General features: G+C 34.8%; 1 protein-coding gene across 8 annotated transcripts in view; it reads left to right on the forward strand.

Moving 5' to 3' along the window:
* LOC149801616 (uncharacterized) overlaps nt 1–27,782 on the forward strand; it is a 234,537-nt gene that overhangs the window by 135,253 nt on the left and 71,502 nt on the right. For all 8 annotated transcript variants that reach the window (XM_089955875.1, XM_089955878.1, XM_089955881.1 and 5 more), the window contains 4 exons: nt 12,611–12,730; nt 20,013–20,048; nt 24,493–24,582; nt 26,873–26,963. In XM_089955875.1, coding sequence (XP_089812001.1) covers nt 12,611–12,730; nt 20,013–20,048; nt 24,493–24,582; nt 26,873–26,963 — 337 coding nt within the window. The remainder of the gene's footprint in view (nt 1–12,610; nt 12,731–20,012; nt 20,049–24,492; nt 24,583–26,872; nt 26,964–27,782) is intronic.

The raw sequence follows: 27,782 nt of genomic DNA on the forward strand, positions 1-27,782 counted from the left end.
TAAATTTAATACATAATTGTACCTGTGCTTAATTTAACTTCTTCAGCAAAGGCAGGTTCATGTTAACAATTTTACCAATCAGGCACAGCTGTGTTTTGCATACATTCTTTCCTTTTACAGATGTTACCAGCATTAGTCCTGCCACAGTCTTAAAATCTTTATTTCTCCTGACAACTTGTTCAGCGTAAATACATGCTAGACATTTGTCTTGATTCTTCATCTTATGAAATTTGATGACTTACTCTTAATATACAGAGGAATATGGGAATGTGGTACTAACAAATTGATTTCTTTCCATACTGGTTTACGTGGCTAATGGGAAGTGTTTTGCCAAAGACTTGCTTGTGTTGGCAAATACTGGATTACCAGATTTAGAGTCCACACCATCTAGCCAACTTTAAACACATACACAGACACAGACACACACAAATATAGGTAGGTAGAAGACATTGTGTTAATCTCATTATCGAAAATATAGTAATACATATTAAGAAAAGGAAATAAAATGCTTATTATATAATGTTCTGTGTTAAAGACGTTGATTTTCCAATTGATTAAAACTTGGATAAAATCTGATGATCATTAAATTTGATAGGTCATTGTTCTTTATTTTTCCCTACACAAAATGCACATGCGCAAAAATTAATCAGTATCCAGTTTTAACACATGGCAACAGTCAGCATTGTGAATTGATCTATAAGTACCCTGGTTAGGTGAAATCTATGGCCAGGGAACTTGAGGTAATCAGGGTTTCTCAATGTAGGCACTTTGTATGTGCAGCATTGGGAAACCTGCTCTCAGTATTTTGAAATAATTACATTTACACAACCCTCTGGTATCGCTGTATAATGCAATGAAACTTTTGTACATTTCCATTCCTATATAATGCCTTGACTTTAAGTACACACAATTCCATGACACATTGTATTTTTCTACAACTGCAAGTTCGTTGGTATACTTGCTGCATTTGAGCATTGTGATTCTCAGCACAAACAGTTTGTAATTGATTCTGATGAAAATGGGGGCTATATTGAATATTATTATTATATTTGCCACTGCGACAGGAAGTGCAATTGTTTATATGTATAAAGATATATAAAGGCTGTCTGAAATTATGGATTTTGCTGCTGGCCAATGGCGGAAAAAAAATTGGCATTACAGATCTAGGGTGGTTGGTATTAACAAAGTACATTCCATTATATCTGAGTGGGACTGCTCCAGTGGCCTAGTGGTTAGAGCATACACCTCGGATGCAGGAGGTTACTGGTTCAAACCCCGGCTGGGTCATAACAAAGACTTATAAAAATGGTACAAACAGCTGTCTCGCTAGGCACACAGCATTAAGAGCTTAATGATAGGATTGGTTGGCCCAGTGTCAGGATAATGTTGGGTTGGGACATCATGCTACATGTCTGTGGCATGATGCCTCAGTGCTAGACATCACTATAAACTGCCAGACATCATAGTGATAAGACTGAAATTTTTTAAAATCTAGATTAAAAATCCAAATCACACACACACACACACACACACACACACATCTAAGTGGGGTTTGAATGATGCTATACCAACCATAGCAGCAACAAAATGTGTGCCAAATCTGTGTATTAAGAAGTTCTCGAAATTGAATTTATGAATTTATTAAATGAACTGGCCATAAATCCATCACTGATGTTTATAAATACACCAAAGCATCTGATAAATGCTCATTATTGCCAACATTCTTGTACAAGATCAAAGAAAATCTAAACTCAAACCATTTAAAGCTGAAGAGAAAGCCACCCAGCTGGAAGATGAGTCACTACATAAGAACTAACTTGAAATGTAGAATTTGACAAATCTGTTAAAAATGTACGCGATAAATGCAGTGAATAATTTTCTGTAACCTTTTCAAATTGTATTTTTAATGTTAGAATCAGCTAGCATTGCAGAATGTCATAGCTTTAATGTCTGATTTCTCTACTTTGAAGTGTTTCTTAATGAGGTGGTTTGTTCTCTATTACTCAATTTATTTTCTCTAGTGAACTTATGCATATTTATATTTTCTTTCACTGTTTTTATAAAAAGCCCATTTCTGTTTTTAAAAAAATAATTGCTGCCTTTTAATTGTTTGACCTAGTTATGCTTTCTTTCCCAGCATCTCTGTCTGTCACACACACATAGAAACAGGCACACACACCGTAGTCTTAGTTGATTTCTGTTTTTTTTTTTTATAACTCTCACATTGATTCATCTTTTTGTCTTTTTGTTACCAGTGACATGCACACTCTACTGCATGGTCCATCCTGCACCACTGACATTATTAATTAATATTCCACTTGGTATTAACCATATGTGGAATACCAGTTATGGGTACATCACAGCCTAGCCATGGGTTACCAGAATTTAGAAGTTGGGAAACATTAGATAAGAAAGCAGCAGTCATACAATAAGAACAAGATACCGTATAAAGTATAGTTCTTGCTAATTGTTCTTTCAAAAGAAAACAATAATAATTATGAAAACAGCAGCAAGTTAAATCAGTAATTATGTTACTTTATTTCAGAAATGAAGAAGTTTAAGTTTTGATTTTATGATTTTGTGTTGCCAAGTACAAGTTTAGTTTGGAGTTTTGATTTTGTGTTGCCAAGTTCAAGTTATATTTTGATTTGGGGATTTGTGTCACAGATTGCATCATCAGATTTTGGAATTTGTGTCACAGATTGCATCATCAGATTTTGGGATTTGTGTCACAAGCTGCATCATCAGATTTTGGGATTTGTTTCACAAGCTGCATCATCAGATTTTGGGATTTGTGTCACAAGTTGCATCATCAGATTTTGGGATTTGTGTCACAGATTGCATCATCAGATTTTGAGATTTGTGTCATAAGCTGCATCATCAGATTTTGGGATTTGTGTCATAAGCTGCATCATCAGATTTTGGGATTTATGTCACAAGCTGCATCATCAGATTTTGGGATTTGTGTCACAAGTTGCATCATCCGATTTTAGGATTTGTGTCACAAGTTGCATCATAAGATTTTGGGATTTGTGTCACAAGTTGCATCATAAGACATGTTGTTTCAATCTGCAGAGTTTTCTTGTCCAGTATAAAAAGGTATTTAACTGGTCTTTTGTTTTTATAACTTGACTGTTGTCTTAAAAAGAAAATGTCTAATTGCATGTTCATCACAACTAGTGAATTGTTTCTAATCAAACTTTATGAGAAAACAACTTAGTTTTTAGAATCTTTTGCAGACAGTTGTATAATAGTTTTAAATAAAACTAATTGCTTTGTAACTATTGCATTTTGCATTTTGAAAATTACCACTGTGTTCATTCTAAATTTATTAATTTTAAAAATGCATAAGAATAGCCAAATCTCTATTGCATATTGATAGGATCAAGGATGGAATAAAGTTAGTTACTCAGATTTCTTCATTATGGTACTGCTTTTGAGTCATGTGCTATTGTGTAAAGTTTCAGGTTTGTCTTCAACCATGTTCAGTAGACTAATTTAAAAAGTTCTGACAGCTTGGACTTGTGCAATTCTGTAATAGGAGAAAGGGGCATATTGTTTGGCAACTGTCCATCATTATGTTTCCATACTTTCATAAATCCATGTATCGACACAGTTGTACATCATTCCCAAAGCTGTTTTAGAATAATAGCACAAATGCAGAGTTGTGAAATTGTTCACACTTTATCAGTGTCATAAGATGATGACCTGATTAGATGTTCAGGACATAATTGCAACGTTTAGCTCACCTGGCCATAAGGTCATGTGACCATATGGCATTCTTCTGCATCTAGCATATGTCATCCATCAGCAATTGCTGTTTTCAGCTTATTCTCGAAAAACATATGACCAGTTTCAACCAAACTTGACAAAGATCATAAGACATAATTTGCCGAGATAATGCTGATCTCCCATCAGATAGGCTGCCATTACTAAAGATAAAAAACATTCAGTAACTTTTTCTCCTTTGAATACATTCCCCAATCACATTACATTAGGAATATTAGCCTGCTACCATGCGAATCCAGCCCTACTAAAAGATGAAAATCATCTTATTGTCTAGTTTTAGATAGACAAAGGGCTGTAACCCATTACCTCCCCTTGATACCACAAGGTGTCACCAGTTTTTATCTTTGCAGTGTCCTGAGACATTTTTAATGCCAATTTATTGGTCTACTACTGCAGGTTGTATGCTTTATTATACAATTTCTGCCAATGTTTTAAGAGATTTGTCACTTGTCAGGACTTTGTCTTGTAGGACCAGTGTGCCACCACACTATCGTTAACCTTACAGACGGTCATTACAGGTTAGTGTACATTTGACTTTTTTCGCTTACTACATCTGCTGCTGAACTCTTAATAGCAAATTCTGAAGTGATGCTTTATAATTAGGCTTAATTTATTCGTATTTCATGTTATTTTGATAGAATTATTATTAACCAAGCATGCAGCACAAGTTTTAAACAGGGCCATAGGTTTCTGATATGACACATCATCAATCTGTTAGTTACGACAGTGTTTTTAGCAACCTAGTAATTTCACACATTACTACTTTCTGCTTTAGTTTTATGTGTCTTGTGTCATTTTAGCATATATCAATTTAGCATTCTACAGGTCACTTCAGAGCATGGAAGTTTACCATGACTCCTGTTTTGTTTATGTTATGTATATGGTTTCTGTTGCACAGCGTCTACAACATGTGGTCATGACAGTGTTTTGTTTCAGCAACCTAGTAATTTCAATATATTACTTGTTTCTTGTTCCAGAGTCCTGGTAGCCTACCATGACTCTGGTTCAGTTTATAGTATGTACACATTGTCCCTTTTCTAGTAACCACCCATTGTGCTTAAGCTTAAAATAGGACATAGGTTAATGATATGACACATTTATGGGTCTGTTCATTACGGCACTGTTTTAGTGACCTAGTAATTTCAACCCTTTACTAGATTCTGTTTTTGTTTGTGTCTTTTGTATCGTTTCCACAGATTATTTAATCAATCTATATGCAATTTCAAAGCATGGAAGTCTGCCATGACCCCTGCTTTGTTATGTTATGTATACATTGTTTCTGATATACATCACCAGTAATATGTAGTATGGGCTGCTGAGTTAGATGATTTATACTATTAGCTATTTAGTCACATCCTAATTTACAAATCTATGCTTTGTTTTCTCTCATCTAGTGTCTTTTCAGGAGGAATGTTTACTACATGCATGACATACATGTGCACAAAGATTGCTCTGTTCGACATTGAAGGAAAGGAGTTAAATATGCTGTGTTTGATTGGAAAACACTTGCGCTGCTGTACTAAAGAAAGTGGCAAAGGGAAAGAGAGACAGACAAGGTCACAACAGGATACCTCTGACATCCTTAGCCTCCACCCTAAATCAATCTAAGTGGTAAGCCATGTGGGGGTTGCTGGAATCCCATCCCACTCCAGCTAATGTTCATTGCATGGAACCAGCACATACCATTATGTCAGGGGATGGAGAGGATAAAGAAGAGGACCATCCATGCTGGATAAGATGCGTCAATCGGTACAGCAGTCAAAACCACACTCTCTTCAATCTGAGCAAAACATTAGGGGAATATTCCGCTTTTTTTAGGCAACTCAGATGGGGTAAACCTCCACATGTCAGAGCATGACCTTCAGGCTGCTAAGTTGAGGTGTATGGGATTTACAGTTGATCAGCTGGACCCAAATAATAATAATAATAATACATGTACTGCCACACTGACACCATCTGTCCAACCAACATCGGTAGTCGCCCCGACATTATCAGCAGTCTAGCTGTCCCAGCATTGAGACCTCTTGGCCAGAATGGGCCAACTACACAATGTATATGGGGATCTTAGTGATAGATCTGGCCATCTAGCTGGACAGTTAATAACATATCATTATTTCACTGGCAGTTTCGATGAGAAATCTGCACGTTCAGCCACGGCTTTGGAGCAGCTGGCACAGATGCATGCCAGACTGACATATATGCAGCGACAGTGCTGGAAAGGCTGTCACTGCAGTGATGCCGACAGTATGAGAAAAGCCAAGATACCAGCAAAGCTGGAAAGGCTGACAGTGGGGGAAAGGCCGGTGATGCAGGCAGTGCTGTCTTTACCGGCGATGTAGGATATTCGAGTACTCACAGCTTATACACAAGGGATAGCTTATGTCTTGCACAGATATGACCGAGCAGAGTCGACAACCTGGCATGACTTACTCTGAACTTGAAGTTGAGTCAGATGAGAACCCAGCGCACAGTAAGGGTGATAAGTCATTGATAGTCACATGTACACCCACATCAACCCCTATCATGCAATAGTACAGTGGCCGTATAAAATTGATTTGAGCTCACTGGCCCTCCCTGTTCCCTCAGAAGGCATACATGCCAACCATTAGGCTTTTGGTGTAATCATTATGCTTTTGGTTACTAAATTACGCCCTCTGCATAAATGTATTTGGATTATGCATTTTCTGTATATCCCCCTTTCAAAAAAACTAATAATTTGTTTTCTCTCATTTGTATTAACATCCCATTGAAAAGATGGCTTCTGTATAACTTCGACATAAGAGTACTCTTGTCCATAGACTTGCATGCACTTTCCTAACAGTATTATGTTCTATTTATAGCAGCTGCCCTATTTACAAGAAACAACTTTCAAACTTTTGACCTCGGTGTCTATTTATAGCAGCAGTATGGCTTAGTTATGAGAGAACAGACAGGTTTTCTGACTTTTAATCTTTGCTCGCAGATTACTTGTTCTAATTCATATTTGGTACAGAACCAGTCTGTAGGTATTTGGCGCTAAAAGTCAAGTCAGATTTATTCTAGTCAATGCGTGTGTTAAAGCAAAAATGTGTTTCAGATAATTTCACAGATGGATTAGGAAAAGATGAAAAACCTATTTTACTAACTCCAGTGCTAGTTTCCACATTTGCTGCCACACCACATCAACTCACCATTCTTCCCTTCAGCCCTTATTAACCCCAGGGCTTTCACTCACACCAGGGACTCTGCCGTCTCCCCATTCCAGGCATCATCATCTACATCGACAGCAGCATACCTGGGTAGTATCTTGAGGAAACACTTGGTAAGTTCTATCCAACTTCAAGGTGGAATGATCTCCCTTCTCAGCTAGACTAGATCATCTAGGCCTTTCCATGAACTGAGAAATTCAGACCTCCATACATCCCAGAATCTCATTCTTCTTAACCAACCGGATTCTGGCGCATCCCCATTTTTTCCCAATGATAAGACACCCAGGAAGATTCTGGTCAACCTGAATCAACTGCCCTCTTCTTCTACATGCTCAGCTTTTACCATTACAGCCTTGCGAGTCAGACAATTCAAACCTTTGTTTGTGAAGAGAATCTCAAGAGTAACCATCTATATTGCCCATCTGTGTGCCTCTATTCCTCAACTGGCCAAATTTCTCTGGCTCTGTTCTTGGAGGAGAAATATTTGGACCCCAGTTGCTACCAAAGGCTACCGCCTTATGATATTTGACAAATTCCGGCATCATGGCAACATGTTTGTGTGGGATAGAGACCTATCAGATCTTTTAGACAATATTGGTCTCCTTGACCAATATCCCTTATTTGTCTCCAAAAGGATCCAATCGTTTTTTTTAACATGGCTAGATTTGAACCCCTTCAAACTTCTAGCCTACACATTGCTAAAGTCACTATCTTACAGACCATGTTTACCGATAGTTTTAGCTTCAGCATGAAAGGTAAGAGGGCTGCATCCCCCTTTATGATCACTGGAATTCTCTTCAGTTTGGATTGTTGGGTGGTTCTCAAGATACCATCGGGATTTGTAGCACAGAACAGATTACTCTCTGTAGTCATCCAGAATCCCTACTAGCTTTCTTCCTGAGCCAGGTTGAGAACAGCAGCCATGCAAGATTCTGTTCGTGCCCTCATGGATCCATGATCTCGGACACATTCCAACATCATGGCAGATGTGACATTTACCATGATAAAGATCTCTCAGATCTGTCAGACAGTTTGATCTCCAGCAACCAAAATCCATAACATTGTTTCCAAAATGGAATTTATCTCAGGTTCTAACTTGGCTCAACTCAAGCAAGTTTGAACCTCTCACTCATGCTTCACTAAAGTTCATATCGTACAAGACATGCATCCTGATAGCGTTAGCTTTCACATGCAGGATCAGTGAGCTACATGCCCTTTCAGTTGACCCAAACTATCTTATGTATAGTTTGGATCATTCAGTAATCCTCCTTACACAACCAGGCTTTGTTGCCAAAATTCAGTTGACATCCATAGGTAACTGATGCATCATCATTCGTCCTCTCTCTTCCATAGACAAGGAGGCTGCCATGCAAGATCCTGTCTGCACCCTCAAGCACTACTTGAGATGCACAGACACAAGTTGTGGCATTAGCAATGTCTCATCTCATGTGGCTTACTGCTCTGAAGTTTTGTGCAATCTCTGTGAGATGGAACACAGGATATCACTCTTCACACCCCTTATTCCTGGCTGGAGGGGGTCATATTCTTGATGTACTCTGACATCTCACCAGATCAGAGTAGCCTCACATCTGCACCCATAAGCACTACTTGAGACACACAGACAAGTTGTGACATGTGCAATTATCACTTCCTCCCGGTCAAGGTCAGAAAACGAGGCATCACCCCTCAAGCCCTTGCTTCATGGTTGAAGTAGGTATATGGTCGGTGTACTCGGAGATATCTGACGATCAGAGTCACCTCATGATGATTATAGTTCACAAGATTAGAGCCATTTCTGCGAGCCTCACTTTCAAATGCAATGTTTTGATCCAAGACATTATAGAATCTGTTGGCTGGCATGCATAGTCAACTTTCTCAAGATTTTACCTCAGAGATTTAGTGTTCCAGAGATGAACATTGAATTGGGTAGGGCCGGTGCAGCAGCACAGATGACCACCAGATCCAACTAGACCAATCAACTTAGCCCATTAGCTTCTCAGTCATGTATGTATGTATGTGTGTGTGTGTGTTTATATATATATATATATATATATATATATATATATATATATATATATATATATATATATATATATATATATATATTTCCAGATCAAGGGATCTAGGGCTGTGTTGCTTAGGCCATTAGGAGAAAGGGTTATCTTTCACTTAGGGAATCCAGCCACTCCAGAAGGATACCTGATGTAGAGGCCAGATGCTCAGCATCCCCTCCTCCTATTACTTATTCTCCTAACATAATATGATTGGGGAATGTATTTGAAGGAGAAAGCAAATTTTTAAAGTAAATTATGTTTCTCCTAGAATACTTATCCAATTACATTACTTAAAACCCCTCCCAACCACCCCGAGTGTCCACATTAATGTCTCGCTCAGCAAAAAACTGGTGACACCTGGTGGTATCAAGGGGAGGTAATGGCAAGAGTTATTGCCCTTTGTCTAAAAATAGACAGTAAGATGATTTTCGTCTTTTAGTAGAGCTGGATTCATGAGGTAGCAGGCTGATATTCCTGATGTAATGTGATTGGGTAAGCATTCTCCCGGAAACATAATTTACTGGAAATAAAATGCTTTCTCAGAAACCAATGAACAGAACTAAACCAAAAATATAATCTAAATGTTCTGGCATGAAGGCCTTTCGGTTTGTTACAGATGATGCTGCATCATCAAATATGGCTGCTGTTACTCAAAGCAGAAAAAAACCCATAAATTATGTATCCTTCAAAACCATTAAACAATATTTGACTAAATTTTACAGCAAATAAAATGCTTTCAAATTTTTACAAATGATGCCAAATATGTTATCAAATATGGCTGTTACTAATAAAATTAGAAAAAGTTTAAAGTTCTTTTTAAAAAATCTATACTCAGAATTCGATCAACTTTTACCAAAAGCACACTGGCATGAAGGGTTTTCAAATTTTTGCAAATGATGCTGATCTGCCATCATATATGGCCACTGTTACTAATAATAGAAGAAAAGGTTTCAAGGACTTATCAACTTTTAAAAAGCTGTTGAACAGACCTTGACCAAATTTAAGAGACAGTAATCTGGCATGAAGGGCTTTCAAGTTTGGACAATTGTTCTAAGTGCCTGACATCAGATATGGTGCTGTTGTTTTTAAAATTAAAAGAACACTCAAACAAACTTTATCTGAAAGAAAAAAACATTTCTCGGCTTTTTAGGGCCCAATAAATCTGAGAATGGCTAGGAAAAAATAAGGTCAAATATTTCTGAAAAAATTTCTTTAATAAAGGCAAGGATACTCTTACAGCTTAGACCTATAAGTTCAGTTATCTATCCAAACTTTTATTGTCCAGTTTGGAAAACCCTAGCACACAAAAAAAAATAGTTCAGATCCAGTCAGATATTTTAGCTGGAATTACAAAATCAGACTGTTTTGCACTATGTAATTCTGACTTTTCATTTTTCTGTTGTTATCCATAGTTACAATCTAAAACTATATCAGTTGTTTATGAAGTTTTTCTTCTGTCAGTACATGCCCTATAAAATCAGTTTTAAAAAATCCTGCTAAGTTAGGTACCTTTTTGCACTTAAAGTCAATAGAAAATAAATCGCAAAAATCGCCAGGTCACATGAATTTTCTCACCTTATTTATCCTATGATATTCCAAGAAAATCCCTTGAATTCCTGGTGATTTTTGTTACAGTGGTAATGTTCAAATATTTGCAAACATTTTTTTCAACTTTTCTTTTACTTAAGACTGTTGTTTTACTAAAATCTTGTTAGCACAGGCTCAGCTGATGTGGGTATGTGAAAGCTACGATTAGCTTCTCATGGGTGGGTGAGTCTTACTAGGGGTTTTGCCAAGGTTCTTCCTCCACCAAGTATACTGGTGTTATGAATAGCTTATCTTGCACTGAGAAATATCATTAATCCCAAAATAACAAGATATAAACTGATGCTAACTGCAGATGCAATGAGAAGAAAAGGAATGTTTTATTAGCATTGTAATATTTCTTCACAAGTGATTTAGTATAGTCTGAATTTGATAGATTTCCCGTCCTTTGCCTTAAAAGTGTTAAAGATGTATGGCTGATTTTCTGGGAGTCATAGAGTTTTACAAGCAAAACTGAATATAGTTTTGATTTCAAATAGTTACTTGGGGTTGATTACTAACTTGCTTTTGCATGTACAGCTGGTAAGAGTGTGAATGAATTTGTTACATGATATAATTCTAAGACATGATAAGTAGTTGAAAGCATGTGACTAAAATTTACCAAAGAGAAAATGGTTAAAAGCATAATATACTTATCAAGTTCTTTTGTGACAAATATAAATTCATTTATGACACCTGTAAAAGAATCTTTGAAAAACACCTGTTATACTGATATCTCTCATCATTGCTTAAATGCATGTACATTTTTTTATAACTCATACTTTGAAAATGTAGAATTCACTTTGTCCATTCATCCAGGTGTCCATAGGTGTAACAACCTGTCCAGGTTGTTACACCTATATTACTACGTATTGAAATCAAACTTGTGGTGTGAATATATCTTGGGATGAATGTGGGTAACAAACTGAATTGTAATGATAATGAATTGGTCTGCAAAAATCATGTTAAATCTACATTTATTGAGCTGTTTCCACCAAGTATAGACTGGGGATGCAATGAATATGACTGTCACACCAAAATTTGGTTGCTGTGAATTACATTCTTGGATTTATTCAGTATTGTGTATCGTGACCTGCCTAAAAGCTTTTTTTTTTTATTCATGTCATAGTTCGTTTGCAATACCATATTGTCACTAAAGCTGCAGTTTTGAATGATATGCTTATAAATTGGGCTGCTTTGACTGATGGTCTTGCATTTATTGAATACTGCTTCAAAAACATTGACATGAGCCACAGAAGTAGTGGAGGGGTATATTATAAACTTCACCTTACTAAGAACCCATTTTTTCCCCATGCATTTTCAAGATTTTAGAAATGTATCATTATTTGAATCAGTAAGATATGTACTTGTTAAAAAAGTTAAATCTTTCTGGAAAGAGGACAGAATTTACTAGTTTTAAAAGTCCTATATCATGTACATGAAAAATGTGTCTATAACAGTTTCACGAATGGATTTGCATTCCCTTGATTTGGTAAATGTATAATGATCAAACCTAGCTGTAAAATTTTATAGAATTTAGTTTTATGATAATCAGACTATTTGGATATTTTGTTAAAGACAGAGCATATAATAGGTTAGACATGAACATTATAGGTTATCTTCCCATTTTTATATTCTAGAATTCTCAAGATGAGAGAATTTCTCTCAGTTAAAAGAGTTGTTGAGATTGTTCTCATAAATGTAAAGACTCGTATACGATGAATCCAGGATATTAGAACTGCAATCTAATTCTCAGTGAATTCTCAAAGTGGAAGATAAATTTCAGATTTACAGACAGAAGGTAAGTTATATATTTTAACAAATAAACTGAGGTAATGTTTTAGATTTGTAATTAAACCAAGGTCTGGACAAAGTTACTGCCCTTGACAGGTTTATGATATTGAGGTAACCATTAAGAACAGGTTTTATCATGAATTTATGGGTTAACACGATAGAATTAAACTGGATCTATTCATCTATCTGTTTTTATGACAGGAGCTGGAGGAAGAGAATGAACATATGAATGACGAAGTGAAAAGGCTGACCCTAGAAAACAGGAGGCTTATGCACACAGTGGAATCACTCCGCTCTAGTCAAGTGTCTTCAGTACCCCAGGTGGAGTAATATCTACCCTTTTTTGATTTATACGACATGTCATATAACTGCCTGGCGGATGGTCACTACCATTCTGAATTATTTTATCTTTAAAAACCAATTGAACGCTTACAGAATTTTACTACTCACAAGTTTAGTTTTTCAGCATATTATTGGCTATACATGAAATGCTTGAATAACATTCTTTCCTTTTTAAAGATAGTATTGCAGTGGACCTTTTAAAAAAAATTTTATGTATCAGCTATACATGACAGTTACCTTTTAATATGCTATACCCTTTAGTATACCTGACCCAAAAGCCAAATGAGGCTATAGTATGGACCTATGTCCATCTTGAATAATCCATCCATCAACAATTGCTTGTTATTACTCTGCAGCCCATATTTCTGATCTGATTTGATCAAACTTAGAATGATGACATATATCATAAAATTCTTGAATTCAGTAATGTGCACGAACTATGTATTTATTTTAATCAGGTGATCTTTAATCTGATTGACTGACCTTATTACCACTTTGGAGGCCATTTTTCTGATTCAGTTTTGAGCAGTCTTAGAATATATTTTATATCATTTAAATCTCAGATAAGTTTGAAATGTATTACTGGGTAATGACATGATCTTTGATTTGATTGCTGAGCTTGTTACCGCTCTGGAGACAGTTTTTCTGATCCAGTTTTTATAAATCTTCGAATATATGCTTATGTCATCAAGATCTTATGAAAATTTGATGATGAATAAGATCAGTGCTTATTAATGATGTATCTTGCACTAATTGGTTGAACTAGTTTCAACTCTGGAAGCCATATTTATGATCCATTTTATATCAAACTTGAAATAAGGGTTTATATCATCATCATCATCATCATCATCAAGAGCTTGGATATGTTTGATGTGATCAAAATATGTGCATGTTAATGAGGTAATCTTGGATCTTATTGGCTGAACTCGTTTCCATTCTTTAGGTCATATTTGGCAGAGTTTGAATATATGCTTTTATCATCACAATCTCAAAGTTTGATCATGAGTGAGATCTTAACATGCTAATGAGGTGATGTTGCATCTGATTGGCTTTGCTTGTTATGACTCAAGAGGCCATATTTTTTATCAGAGTTTGAGTAAACTTGGAAAACATGCTTGGTTCTCATGTTACAGGCTTATTAATGAATGAATTGCATGCCTATTTAATGAGGTGAACTTGCTTCTGATTGGCTGAGCTTGTTAACACTCTAGAAGCCATATTTTTGATCCAATTTGATTAAACTTAATAATGGGCAATTAGACAATATTTTTTCAATAATGAGCAAGATCCACAAATTAACGAGATGATCTTACATCTGATTGGCTAAGCTTGTTACCACCCTGGAAGCCATAATTCTGATCCAGTTGTGTTTAGCTATGGAATATGGGGATTATGTTTTTATGTTCATTGACAAGTTCAGTAATGAGTAATTCTATGCATATTATTGATGTGATCTTGCATCTAATTGTCATATTTTTTATCTGAAGTCATATTTGTGATGAGATTTTGATCAAACATAAAATATAGGCTCTTGTATGAGTTTGATAATGCATGGGAGCCAGACATATTAATATTAAAAAAAGTGACAAAAATAACATTTTTCATACAAATGACTTGGCTAATGGCATGAACAGCCATAGAGAGAGCAGCCGTGAAAACCATGTAGATGAATTTAGCTCATGTAAAAATAACACTATTATCGTCTCATTTTAAAGTGCTTGTTTTTTTTATTCAGCATTGTTTATTTTAAAACATTGAAGCACAACATTGACCACTTGCTGATAGGAACTACCATAATAATATATAAGTAATTTAAGATTCTACTCCATTTATTTATTATGCAAAGTAGTGGGGAGGGGGTTGTAGGCTGGGAGACAAAGACAAATTACACTTGTTCCATATTTAGAAAAGAAAGAACAAAGTTTAGATGTAAATCAAGGCCATCACACTTTTTTATAAGTTTAAGTTACCAGTTGTACACGATACAATGAGAACTTAACATCAATGCATTTTATTTCCATACTATTTCCAATATCTATTTTAACCCTTGAACCATTTTACATTTTTGGTACACATCTATTATGTGTGGAAAAATTTAAGAGTAAAGTCTGATTATTATAGCTGAGTAATTATTTATCACGGAAGAATTTTTTATGTGCTTTAAAATCTTGAGAGAACTCGTTCACCGTCATGTCAGTGAGGCCGCGTAACCAACCGTATCTGCCATTTCTCATACTCGAAATTTACAAGTTTTTCGTCTGTGTCTACATCACTAAGTCATCTGAATTTGATAATTTATAAAAACTAATTTCTGCCTACATCAATATCAGAGCCTTTACCTAGGTTATTGAATCTTTCATAGTTGTGATTCTAATCGTGAAAAGTTCATAAGTACTGAATGAAATCCGCGACCACCATTTTGGAGAGTGGAGATTACAACCCAGTTAATTTAAATAGCAGATATTGACCAGTGCATAAACAGTGACCACGTGATCTGACGTAATTGTCATTTACAGAAATGAATGTAGTATCTAATAGGGGTTTTTCCCTGAAGGTGGCACTACAAAAACCGGCTCAAAATGGCTGATGTTTACAGCCGACGTCAAAAGGCGCTTCCATGCAACTTTTGTAGAGGCGTCAAAAGGCGCTTCAGTGCGAATGGTGTAGAGGCGTCCAAAGACGCTTGCATGAGGTAAAGGGTTAATGACTTAATTCTGCATCTGATTCTATGAGCTTATCAACATTTAAGCGGCCATTTCTGATTATATTTTATTAAACTTGGTAAATATGCATATAGCATCAAGATATATAACGTATTTTATTATGAGCAAGATCTATGCATATTAATAAGATTATCTTGCATTTGATTGGCTGATCTTAACAGAGAGCTTATTTCTGATCTGATTTTAATAAAATTTGGTAAATAGACTATTATCCTCAAGGTGTTGGATGATTTTTATTATGAGTGAGACTTATGAGGTAATTTTGTATTTGAGTTTCGTTTTACCACTCTAGAAACTGCATTTTTTAAATAAAATTTTGATCAAATTTGGTAATTAGGCCATCAGGATCTTAGTCGAGTATGATTATTAGCGAAAGTCATGCATATTAATGGTGCTACCTTGCATTTGGATCGACAGAGCTTGTTACCTCTCTAGGTTTAGAGACTACATGTATATTCCTATTCAGTTTCGGACTTGATAAATGAATATTTATTGTATACATATCCATTTTTTACTCAAGAAAGTAGGAAAATGGTGATGTTTTCGTGCTCTCTAATGAGGTTGAAAATAGTTTTTCTTCATGGTTTCATGAATACAGTAGCAACATCCCAGCATTGGAATTCCAACACAAGCACTGAACACAATTCTTAAAGCAATTTTTTTTTTAAAGAAACCCTGCTTTATATTTTAAATGTTTGAAAGATCCAAATTATGTTTTTTTTCAATACAATAATAAAAAATATTTTTGAACTATTGGAAAAAGTTTGTCTGAACCAAAATCACAAATGGGAATCACCTACCAAAACATTACAGTACAGCATGTTTATGAAAGTATAAATATTGAAGATTTGTTTCATGAAGAGTTCATGATGCAGATCATGGACAGTAATATGTGAATTTGTTATAAATTGTGAATGATTCTTCCGACAGCACTGCTGCACAACCTTTACTGACAGTAAACAAGACTGCTACCTTTGTTTAGGTAACAGTTAAAAAACAGCCAAATTTGCAAACAGCATGAAAAAACCCTCAAAAATAACTGAACGTCCTGTGAAGCATTTTTTATCAAGTTACAATGACCCATATGGATTTTCAGAAGCAAATAAAATTGCTTTCTTGGAAGGTGATACCTGTATTTGTTCATTTCTTGATTCTATCTATAAGGATGATGGGAATGACTATGAACTGTATACTTTTACTTTAACTTGCTATCACAGGTAAATTGTCAGGTACCTTTGTGAGAAAAATTATCCATACAGCATGGTTATTCATAAGGAATTCAGCTCTTATAGGAACATTTTTGACATTTAAGCATAAAGACTTCTAGCAAAAGGGAGGGGGAAATAAGAAAGATGTCACTGAACCCTGACTTAGACCAAGAAAAGAAATCTTGCCAAAAAATGGTTTTATTGGATTGCTTAGTGCAGGAGTCCAAAACTAAACAAATGTGGCTTCAAAATATAATGGTGATTAGATTGAAAGGTGGAACGTATAACTAAAAATTGTTTTGGGTGGATATTGAGCTTAAAACTGATGCAATGGGCATGAATACATTTTTAATTTATGTGAAACAGTGTATTCACCAAAGAGCATTCCATCCAAAACATTGTACATGTCCTGAAGATCTGAATTTTGTCCTGTTGCAACTCAAAAGGTTTTCCATGGCCATCATCCAGGAAGTATGAATCATCCAGAAAGTATGAATCATCCTGGAAACACCTTTTATCTTTCTGTGAATCTCTGCTGAAATTATGATTAGCAAAATTTGTACAAAATTTCATCCTTTAGGTAAACACTCATTGTGCACAATTATAAAAGTGTGATATCCAGAGCCAATCTTCCTGGATTAAAAACTAATCACATGTGCAAAAATCCTCTTGCAACAAGCTTCTTCATGCTGGAATACCCCTACAACAACTCAACAACTTACAGTTTGCAAAAGTGTGCAAAGCTTGAACATCTAACCATAGCCTCACTTGACATGCAAAAGAAAATGAGTAATATTCTTTGTGATACATCTTTATTATCAAGTTCCAACAATTTGTCCAGTCTCTTAAATAACTGTGAAATGATTCTGTCATTCCCATGTCAGGTCCCTGTTTGGAGTTTCTCACAGTGTCCCACCAAAATCAGTTCAACTGCTATGAAAGTGGCCTCAGAAAGAAATTTTCAGAGTCATTCAGCTAGTGAAATTCTCTGTGGTGCAGATTTGAACAACTGCACAATGACTGCAAATCAAATATGGATCAAGAATGTATGTAATTGACAGTGAGAGTAGTGAAAATGAGACACTTGTTTCACACTCTTTTTTTATATTACATGCCCATACCAGCTGATCAAAATTCTACAATTCAGTTTTTGATTTTAGTTCATATTGGAAAGGGGTGTGTGTATTAATTATGACTTTTATCTTTAGAAAGAACATTTGTTAGGATCGTTTATAATGGATATGTTCTTACAGTAGTAAATAAGCCTTCCTAGTGAAATGGTCAGCTCTTAAGTTACATAATTCAGATGAGTGTTATCCAGCTCTTGTTTTACAGTAATGCAAGTTATTGCCTTGGAGCCAAACTATTGTGCTCCATTTTGCAAGGATTCTTTGATGTTTTAATTTCACACTCTGTCAGACCTAAGTTCACAATTTAAGACTGTATTTTAATTTCTTATGAAATTTGCATGAATTTTAGTGGATACTGATTACTAATAACAATTATTATTATGTAAAATAATATCTTAATACAATACAGTACCACCTCCACAAGTCTTGTAAATGACCAGGATAAATTTGACTATTTGCTTTTGAAAAAACTAAAGGTAGAAATAAAATGATTTATGAAGAAGTAATAGATTACCTGTAACTATCACACTTTCTTTTTTCCAGGACGCTAGTCCCCAGTCAAAGCTAAATTATTCCCTCCATTTAATATTGGAAAGCCAGAATTGAAAAGAGCATGATCCCAGTCTGATTCCCAAGTCACAGCCAACTTACAGAATACTGTAGTGTCATTTATTTTTGTTGGGCTCAAATTTCGTGGTCTTTTTAAAAAAAAGGGCATTTTTGTGAGTACTTAAATCTGTGGTTTTGCCTATAAAAGTTTGCATATTAGTAGGTATTTAATTTCATGGTTTAACTATGACAAATACCCAAAATAAAGATTACAAAAGAATGAAATTATACTGACGCAAATAGCGGTTACTTTAATGTTTAAAGCAATACTACAACCTATATTAGCACAAATCAAACACCTGGCTAGTTCAATACTTACACAGTGTTTTCAACCAAATGAATACCATAGATGAAGCCGACGTAACCAAGAACACTAAAACAATACTTCCATCTCTATGAGCACAAGTAAAACACCTGTCAAGATAAATCATTTTCGACATGTTTTCATTTGAGTGCTCAACATCAAAGGAAGCCGATGCAGCCAACAACACTAGGCCAATTGGTTATTAAAGAAGAATTAAAGTCACACTTCCACGAGTGTTATGCTAAACTGGTCATAGGTGCAATTAAGGAAAAAGATGTTACTGGTGACGATCAGCGCACAGTATTAGTAAACCTTGCAACCTTATTAATCAAGCCAATACACGCTGAATGGGTCATTACAGCTCACACGACAATGAGTGAAAGATAGGACCTAATTATCAGTGGTTTTGAAAAAGCTGGACTTGTTTAATTCAGCAATTTGAGGATTATTTACCTGAGAAGCATTTGTGAGTACCATGAGACTTGATTGATGCAATGTTGATACAGTGGCTTTGTCCAAAAATCTGTGAAGTGTTAGCTTTAATACTCTGCTGTAATTAGTGTATATACATAGTGTTTTATTAATAATAGTGTTTCAAGAAATAGTTATAGTATTTTACAGGATTGTTGTTCTTTTGGATTAAAAATGCATGGATAAAATATAATGTGCTTTCAGAAGGATTTAAACTTTTCAACAACAGTTGTATTCAAATGAAGGATCGAATTGAATACTAAATTTCAGTTTCATATACTGTTATTTGGTATTACTATTGTTTGAATACCTTATGCTTTTTCTCTATTTTCTCTCTATCCTTACTTACCTCACATATCGATTTAAGGCAGTTAGTGTAAAATTACAGCTATCAGATACCTTATTGAACATGTACATTTGAACAATGTAAAATTATTTATAATTTTGTTTCAAAAGGTTAAAATAAAAAATAAAACAAAAACACGTAAAATCTAATATTTAATTACCAGATTACAGTATTGACCTTGATTTATCAAATACTAGTGGCTGTTTTAATCTCTAGGAATGAAACACTGAGAAAATGGGTGGGTGGGTCATCATACTACGTGGCTCATTTTTCATTGGGGATTTAAATTCATGGTACGAGACAACAATGAAAACCACGAAAATTGGTCCACCACGAAAACTGATGATACTACAGTAATATCCTTATTTGTCTTGCATGAAATGTTTATACTATAAGTTAGTGACATACAGTTCAAGTAAGAACCAGGATATATATTTACTGTGTCAAATATCTCACTTCATGTCTTTCAGCTGACAGATGAAGAAATTCGTGAATTAGAAGATGAGGTGATTTCATTTTATTTCTTGCTCATTTGTATATTCTTAGGGGAGCCATAAGACTGTACCATCATATAAGTGATGTTGGCTGTTTAGTAATTGCCATGATTAATGTGAAAAGAAATGTTTCGATTGGGTATGTGTCATGTGGGATCATATATAGATTCTAGAACAATTATCTCTCATTAATTTCACTGAAATTCTTGACCATACCCATTCTGTTGGGGGGGGGGGGGCACAATACAGATGACTCTTGTATTGAGTGAATACATTTTAACATTTATTTGTTGTTTATAAATTTATATTTCATACAACATCAACTGTGTGTTATTTGTAGTCTAGTTGTTTGAGCTTGTTAATTAGCTTCCTGCTCATAATTGCTATTGTCCAGATACAATTATTTTAGTCACTTTAAACATTTGAAAATATACTAAGTGGACTTACTATATCAAAAATACCTAATACTTGATTGATGGGCATTTCTGGTGAAAGGTCACCAAAGAATCAAGTTGCCTTTCACCTGTTAAGCAAGCAGACTGTGACCAGAATATTCCTCAAGCAGTTGGGTTGTAGCGAGCTTAGTTTGATGACACCGATATTGACTCTCTTCCAAAGAAACATTTTAAAACTAATCTCCTTTGAATTTTACTTTGTTAATGCATCTATTTCATACTTTAATTACTTACTATATGAAACATTGTCAGTGTACAAAAGTGATCTGTGAATACAATCAATTTTTCACCATCTATTTTTGATGAAAATATAATTCTTTTTATTAAGATTTTATATAAGTTGCTTTAAATGTTTCACAAAAAATTATAGGGGCACTTGTGAGGGTAAGGGTGTTCTTTAGGTTGAATACAATATACATCTTGAAATCTATTTTTACAAAATAGATGCTTCGCAAGTATGGTGCAATTAAAAAACTTGGTTCAGTATGCATGTGCAAAGATCTAAGTCAGACATGGGTGGTAATGCAGTCAGATTTTTCTGAAAATGATGAAAATTGATCTTGAGCTAGGTATTCTTAATATAAAGCCTGATGTCAAATTGTGTTTCAATCCATGAAGTCCTTTAAAAAGTTATTGATGATGATGATTGGATGAACTTGACAGGAGGGACATTTGTTCTGCTGATAGTGTGACCACACTGATATGTGAAAATTCATTGTTTTTTATCTGTGTGTAGAAAAGACAATCCCAATTTCCAGAAATTAGAAAATTAAATCCAATGAATAGAATAAGAAATCAAGGTCCTTAAAACATTTGGTGTTATTTTCCCAAGATTAATTTCTTAGCTTGCAGTATTTTCAAGTACATGTACCAAACTATAGTTTAAACAAAAATTCAGCCTTGACTGTATTATTTTGAAAGTAATTGTAAGTGTAACAGTCAGATTTAAATATTAAAAATATTTGTAATTTTCACTTATTCATCCAAATATCCATAGCTCTAATGACAAATGCACTTAATGTGGAAAAATATGTACATTGGTCAGCCTGTACTATATGTTCATTCTGTAAATCAAACTTGGGTGGGTGTGGGTGGGAAATAAACCCAAAAGAAACAATGAAACTCAAACAAGATTGTTTCCCATATAAAAAATCTCACCCTCTTACCTGTGCCTCCCATATGATGTTCACAACATCATACTCTTGCTCCCCATTAAAAACACATATAAACTATAAAGCAACATCATCTTCAAGAAATTATATTCTTTCATTCCTGGAATAGCCTCAAAATAATCTAATCATTTCCTCGCAAGTTAGCATTTGTTATCAATGCCGAATTTCTGCAAGCTATTATTTGTTATTATTTTGTGATGAAAACAACTTTCGAAGCACAAGTTGCTTTGTTTTAAACATAGCAACTTGTGCTTCGTAACTTAAAACATCAGTTTGTAAATACCAATATGTATTTAATCAGCATACTTGGTGAAAAAGCATTTTTGAAAATATTGTAGTGAAAATTTTCACTGTCATGAAAGATGTTACCTATTCATAGTAGATACTTTGTAATGCATAGACAGAGGCAAAGTTAAAAGCATAGTTATGCGTAGATGCTGGGCAAAGTAATGGCATAGAAAAGCATACCTGGGGGGAAAGGGTTAAATAGATGGTAATCATGGAACCTTTTATTTCATCAGAAAACTTGAATACAGCTTAATGAACAGAAAAGTGTATAACAGGTTTCAAATGTACAGGAGGATCTGTGTTAATAGTACATACTGTGAATTCATTATTTCTCAGGGGAACCAAATTTTTTTTCTTGCCTGCAAAGCATGGGCAAGATACGGGAGTCAGCCTTTCCACTGGTGTTTTTGATGCTGTGGGTATTGACATAACATTAAGTTTTGGCATTTAGCTCAGTTTCTCTACCACTGTGGCATGTACAGTCATGAAACATGATGAGTGTATTCAACAATGAAGGAATTGCACTTGATAGGCAAAAGATCACAGTGACCTACTTTTCATGGTCCATTGACTTTGCTGGGCATTTGGAATATACCTCTGGGGATACTACAAATTCTGCAAAATTCTTATGCATACATGTGATTCCACAAGTGGTAGGCCAAAAATACTGTTTAAAAAATTGTGTATTGTATATTCAATTTTATAGATGAAATTGACCACTTTTGAAAATCAAAAGAATTTTTTTAAAAAAATTATCTAAAAAACCCAAACACAGCATGTTTACTTGTTCTGTCAACACATTAGAGAAACCAGCCAGAACCAGACTTCTGTGAACAGGAAGTTTTCTGCCATTACTTAACCAATGTGATGATGTGTTGCAGAGCAAATAGAATTGTTAAATAACAATTAATTTGTGTACACAACAAGTTGTTAATTGACTACCTTATTGTTGGAATTTAAGTTTAAGGCCAAATGTGGGATGTTTTGGGGATATTACAAGTGATATAGGAATACAAAGGTGGTCACGATATCTTCTGATTCTTTAATGTAAATCGACAGACCTTTAGTGGAGGGAAATGAAATAGAGACCGAGACTACTAGAGTAAGTATTTTGATTTTATTTTCATGTTTAATTGCTATTATATTATTCAAGATGTTTTAAGAGGAATATTTAAGGACAGCTCTTACATACTTTGTTTATGGCTAAATGCAAAAGTTATACTTTTCTTCTTAATGCTAAGAAACCACTGGCTAAGAAGTATTACAAGTTTATGAATCTTTGAGAATCAGAATTTAAGTAAATAGTAAAGGTACTGAGTTTGCATTATGTGTTTCAGGGGTATGCCTCTTTTGTATGTCATAAACTTGTTGAAGTTTTCATGCACATAAATTAAGTTCAGTCCCTAGATAAATTATATCAGTTAGCAATATATTCAAAGATAATTAATTATGTGATAAATATTCAAAAAAGCATAAATATACAAACTATTTTTTCATTTTTTATTTAAACACTTTGGTGGCCTAAGTGGTTAGAACATCCACCTAAAATGTGGGAGGTTCAAACCCTGGCTGAGTTATACCAATGACTTATAAAAATGGTACTAGCACAGCTGCCTTGCTGCTTGTCTGCAGCATGATGCCCCAGTGCTAGACATCTCTATAAACTGCAACAATGCAGCAATATGATTCAGATTGTTAAAGCTTTGTTAAAAATCCATTACCATGCACACATTACTTAAAGTCAATATCAATCTATATTTTCCTTTATTTACAGTAGTAAAACCTCCTGGTAGATTTTTGAATCTAAGCGATGGAGCCCTTGAGGATAAGACTCAGGAATACATCTCAAGTCCAAGTCAAGAACTTCCGCCATGAGGTGAACATAATGGGGAGGAATATCCTAGAGCAGTCTAAAACCTTATAAACCCAGCAAAATGAAAACTGAAGTTAGAACATTTTTGCAGACAGAGTACAGTCATCCTGTCATTTCAGCATTCTAAACTTGTAAGGGCCTGTTCAGTGTGCAGCTTAATAATCACAGTGGATATCACCAGTGGCCACCAGACAGTGAACTTGTGAAGGAAACTAAAACTGCAGTTGGATGTTATTTTACAAAATCATCAAATTGATTTTAATGAACAACTCTTCCTTTTTCATTAACTGACAACATAGTGACTTGCAGAATCAGATTTATATTAAAAAATTGCTGTTTTATTATACTTTGAAAGAGAATATATATTATGGCAAAATATGCATTGTTTTGTTTTCATTCCCCATGTAGAATGTACAGTTTATTCCTGTACAAAAACTACAGGTTTAGAAGCCAATCTGCTGATCAAAGTTTTTGTAAATCTACTGGTTTGATATCCTGGTTCTGTCACATGTACAGTATGCTTATGTGAGTTTCATGGTTGCTGAAAACAAGATTTTTGGCAAAACCTCAAAAATTTACACACAAGATTCACAAGAAGAACAACTATTACAGCATGGTTCTCATAGAACTGCATGTCAGAATGTAAAAAGGAGTCATTTTTGTTACAGGTAACCAGTCTAAGGAAGCAGTTAGAGGAGGAGCGAGAGAGGTCAAGAACATTGGAGAGAAAAATGGAGAAGTCACAAAAAGCTGTTGAAGTAAGTTAGAATTATGCAACTAATAAAAAGTTAACTGGGAACTTAAATTTTCATGATTTATCTGGTAAGGAAGTATTTTTCTTTAAAATGGTTTATTACACTAAAGTTGACTTAACTCAACAATGGTTTTCAATAGTGTTGACTAGTCATAAGAATTTGTCCCACGGCTTATTCTCAGACTACCAAGAAGACGAATCCCCTGAACTGAAAGTGAATACACATCATGGGACAAAGATAGAATGTTAAGTTATTTCATGAATAAAATGGAGTAAAATCCTCGAAATACAAATTAAACTTTTTAAACTGCACTCTTCTAAAAGCTCTAGACTGCATGTCATGTCATATAGGTTGCCTCTATCGTCCACATCTTGCTGGAGACTATTCTAGCTATGTTCTGATCTCATGAACTGTAGCTGTTGAATACAAAACAAATTTGTCCTTCTTTCTTTATTGTATGTACCTCAGCATAATTCACAACCAACTATTAAGAGCATAAATTAAGATCTGCATTACATAACAGTGCCTGCAGATCAGCTTTTACACTGCTTTTGATCATTTCAAGCAAACAGCATTGACCCTGACTGCCAGTATATTATTTGATGGCAGATATTGGTCTGTGATGTATGCAGCTGTTCATACATTACGCACAGATAAATTTAGTAAATATTCAGGTATTTGTTTCTCACCAAGATTGCATATTTATTAGATTTATATGTGACTTGTCTGATATCTTGGGGGATAAATTGTTTTGGCATGTGAGTCAACTTTTCAAAAACATTGACCTGTTTATTATGTACTCAAATTTATAACTAGTGTCTGTTATCAGATCTCTTAATATTACTCTTTGGAAAATTTTTCAACTATTCAAAATAAATATACCCAGTTCTCTTTTTATTCCATACTCAACTTCATTAATTCCTATAGTAGGCATGTTGGATGGTGTTGCAATGTAAAATGTTCAGTCATGCCATGTTGTTATGATACATGTCTATATTGACATGTATCCATTTCGACAACACATGGAAAATATTTCCAAGCCTATGGGACAAAATAAGAGTATATAATTAAAGTCTATATGCACCTTTCCCTCAGTAATGTATGCACAGTGGGGTCCAAAAACATAGACTGCAGCATAATTGAGGGTGAAAATTACCAAGGTACCTCAGAAAATTTAAGAGACGGACATCAACTGTGGGAAGACAAGGAAATGGGGGCGGATAAGTGGTTGAATAGGAATGGGAATAATTATCAATAAATATCCTTTTGCTAATGAAAGTGTAAGAAACTGTGCTGTGTAATGGCTGAATACTTGTTGTATATTTGATTTGAGAATAATTGTCAATCAAGCACGTTTTCTAATAAAGTTGTTCATTATTCTGTGCAAATTACATTTATTTTCAAGATGCGGAACACCTGAAAGATCATTAACATTATTCCAACTGGTTTCAAGAACCTTCACATGTATACAAAAACATTTGTGTATTACATCACTGAATTTTTTGGTTGTTGATTAGAAAGGTTCCCTGCTTATTATGGTAGAGCAAAGTTTGAAGGAGGGAGTCTCCAAAACAGGGAAGCAGATTAACTGTTGATACACCAAGAAACAAGATTTGTTTTTTAAATTGTGACATTTATTCCTGTAATAATCAACTATGTCAAACTAATCTTTCTACTTTTTCAGTTCGTAAAAATATTGATTCTGTGATGTCATTGCAAGTAATAGTGAAACTTCTTCTCATCCTTGAGGATATCTCTTAGTACCAATTCAGGATTTTTCTGAAATTCGCTTCTCCACAGTGATCCATATCTTTGAAACTATGCTCTTTATTTCACAAAGTATTCATTTCGCTGGCTTGCCTTGCCATATTTGAGCACATACATGATTTAGTAGCTTAATTTAAGGTAGTCTAATTATATTAAGTACTCAATAATAACAGTTCAATTGAAATGAGTTCAGCCAACATAACACCGGGGCTGCTAGATCTTACGAATATAGGACTTGCATGCCTTTTAACATTTTTATTCCACAGCCTTTATTTGATAGAAAAGATGCAATTAATGTGATAATAGAAAGGAGGCCAGCATTTAATTTGGTGCAAACATATAACATTGTCTACTCTTATAAGTACTGCTTCCAGTAGGAGTATGTGACATTTTCATTGATAAAAATTTTGTTGAATGTCATTATTTACAGTATTATTTATGGTATAATAAGAATGATGTTTGGATTCCCCACAACTAAAGCATTTGCTACCAGTAATGTCTGAAACTGTTTATCTTTGTTCCTTAGAACCACAGACCATCCACTGATAAGGGAGAAAGTCAGAACACTACAGACAGTGATGAAAGTTGGGCAGAGAGTGATGATGAAGGCCAGCAAGGTACAATAAAACATGTTATAACAAACCCATCCAGGACCCCAAAATTAGAGGTCTGCACTGGCTGCCTCTCCAAACATGCTCTTCAATCTGTATAGTGTTTTAGAGGAAAGATGCTTTTGACTGGGCTGTGGGAAAAATATGAAAAATTTATACATGTGCATTGCATATCTAACAATTATTGAAATAAAAAGAAACAATTATCTCATTCGGAAACAGAACCATTTACTCAAAGACAAAAGTCAACAGCTTCATTCAAAGATGACATACTGGGATTAACTCAATAAGCAATTTGTGTAATGCGGTCGCACCAACTTGAATAGACGACAGCTTTGTGATTGGGATGTAATCACTTAACATCTGGGGGGCAATAAACATCACGTCTTGATCACTATCAGTCGAATCCCGTAAATGATTCTCTCTTGCTGGTTTAATAGACAATGACCTTATTCACCCCTGGCAGTATGGATTAACTCTAAAGACAAACAATATATGCGACCACTATGTCAACTTTGGCACTACAACGGCAATTGGTGACATGTACATTAGCTTGGTTTATGCACTGTAGCATCTGTCACCGCTTGCAATAATCCTTTTTCTTTCTAAATATTCCTTTTATGTTTGTTTTTGATCAGAACAATCATCACTAATCAAGTGGTCGTTGTAACAATTGATTACATAGAGATCAGTGGTGTCTGTCTGTTCTCGCGATATGGTCATTCATAAGGATGTTGGGTCCTATGATAAGGCCAGGAAGCAGGCTAAGTGCGGGAATAATTAGTCTGGTTCCCTGCTTTATATGTTCTCTGCATTGCTTACCCC

This window comes from Sinohyriopsis cumingii, chromosome 4 (assembly GCF_028554795.1).
Source record: "Sinohyriopsis cumingii isolate HCF-2022 chromosome 4, ASM2855479v2, whole genome shotgun sequence".
Taxonomy (NCBI): domain Eukaryota; kingdom Metazoa; phylum Mollusca; class Bivalvia; order Unionida; family Unionidae; genus Sinohyriopsis; species Sinohyriopsis cumingii.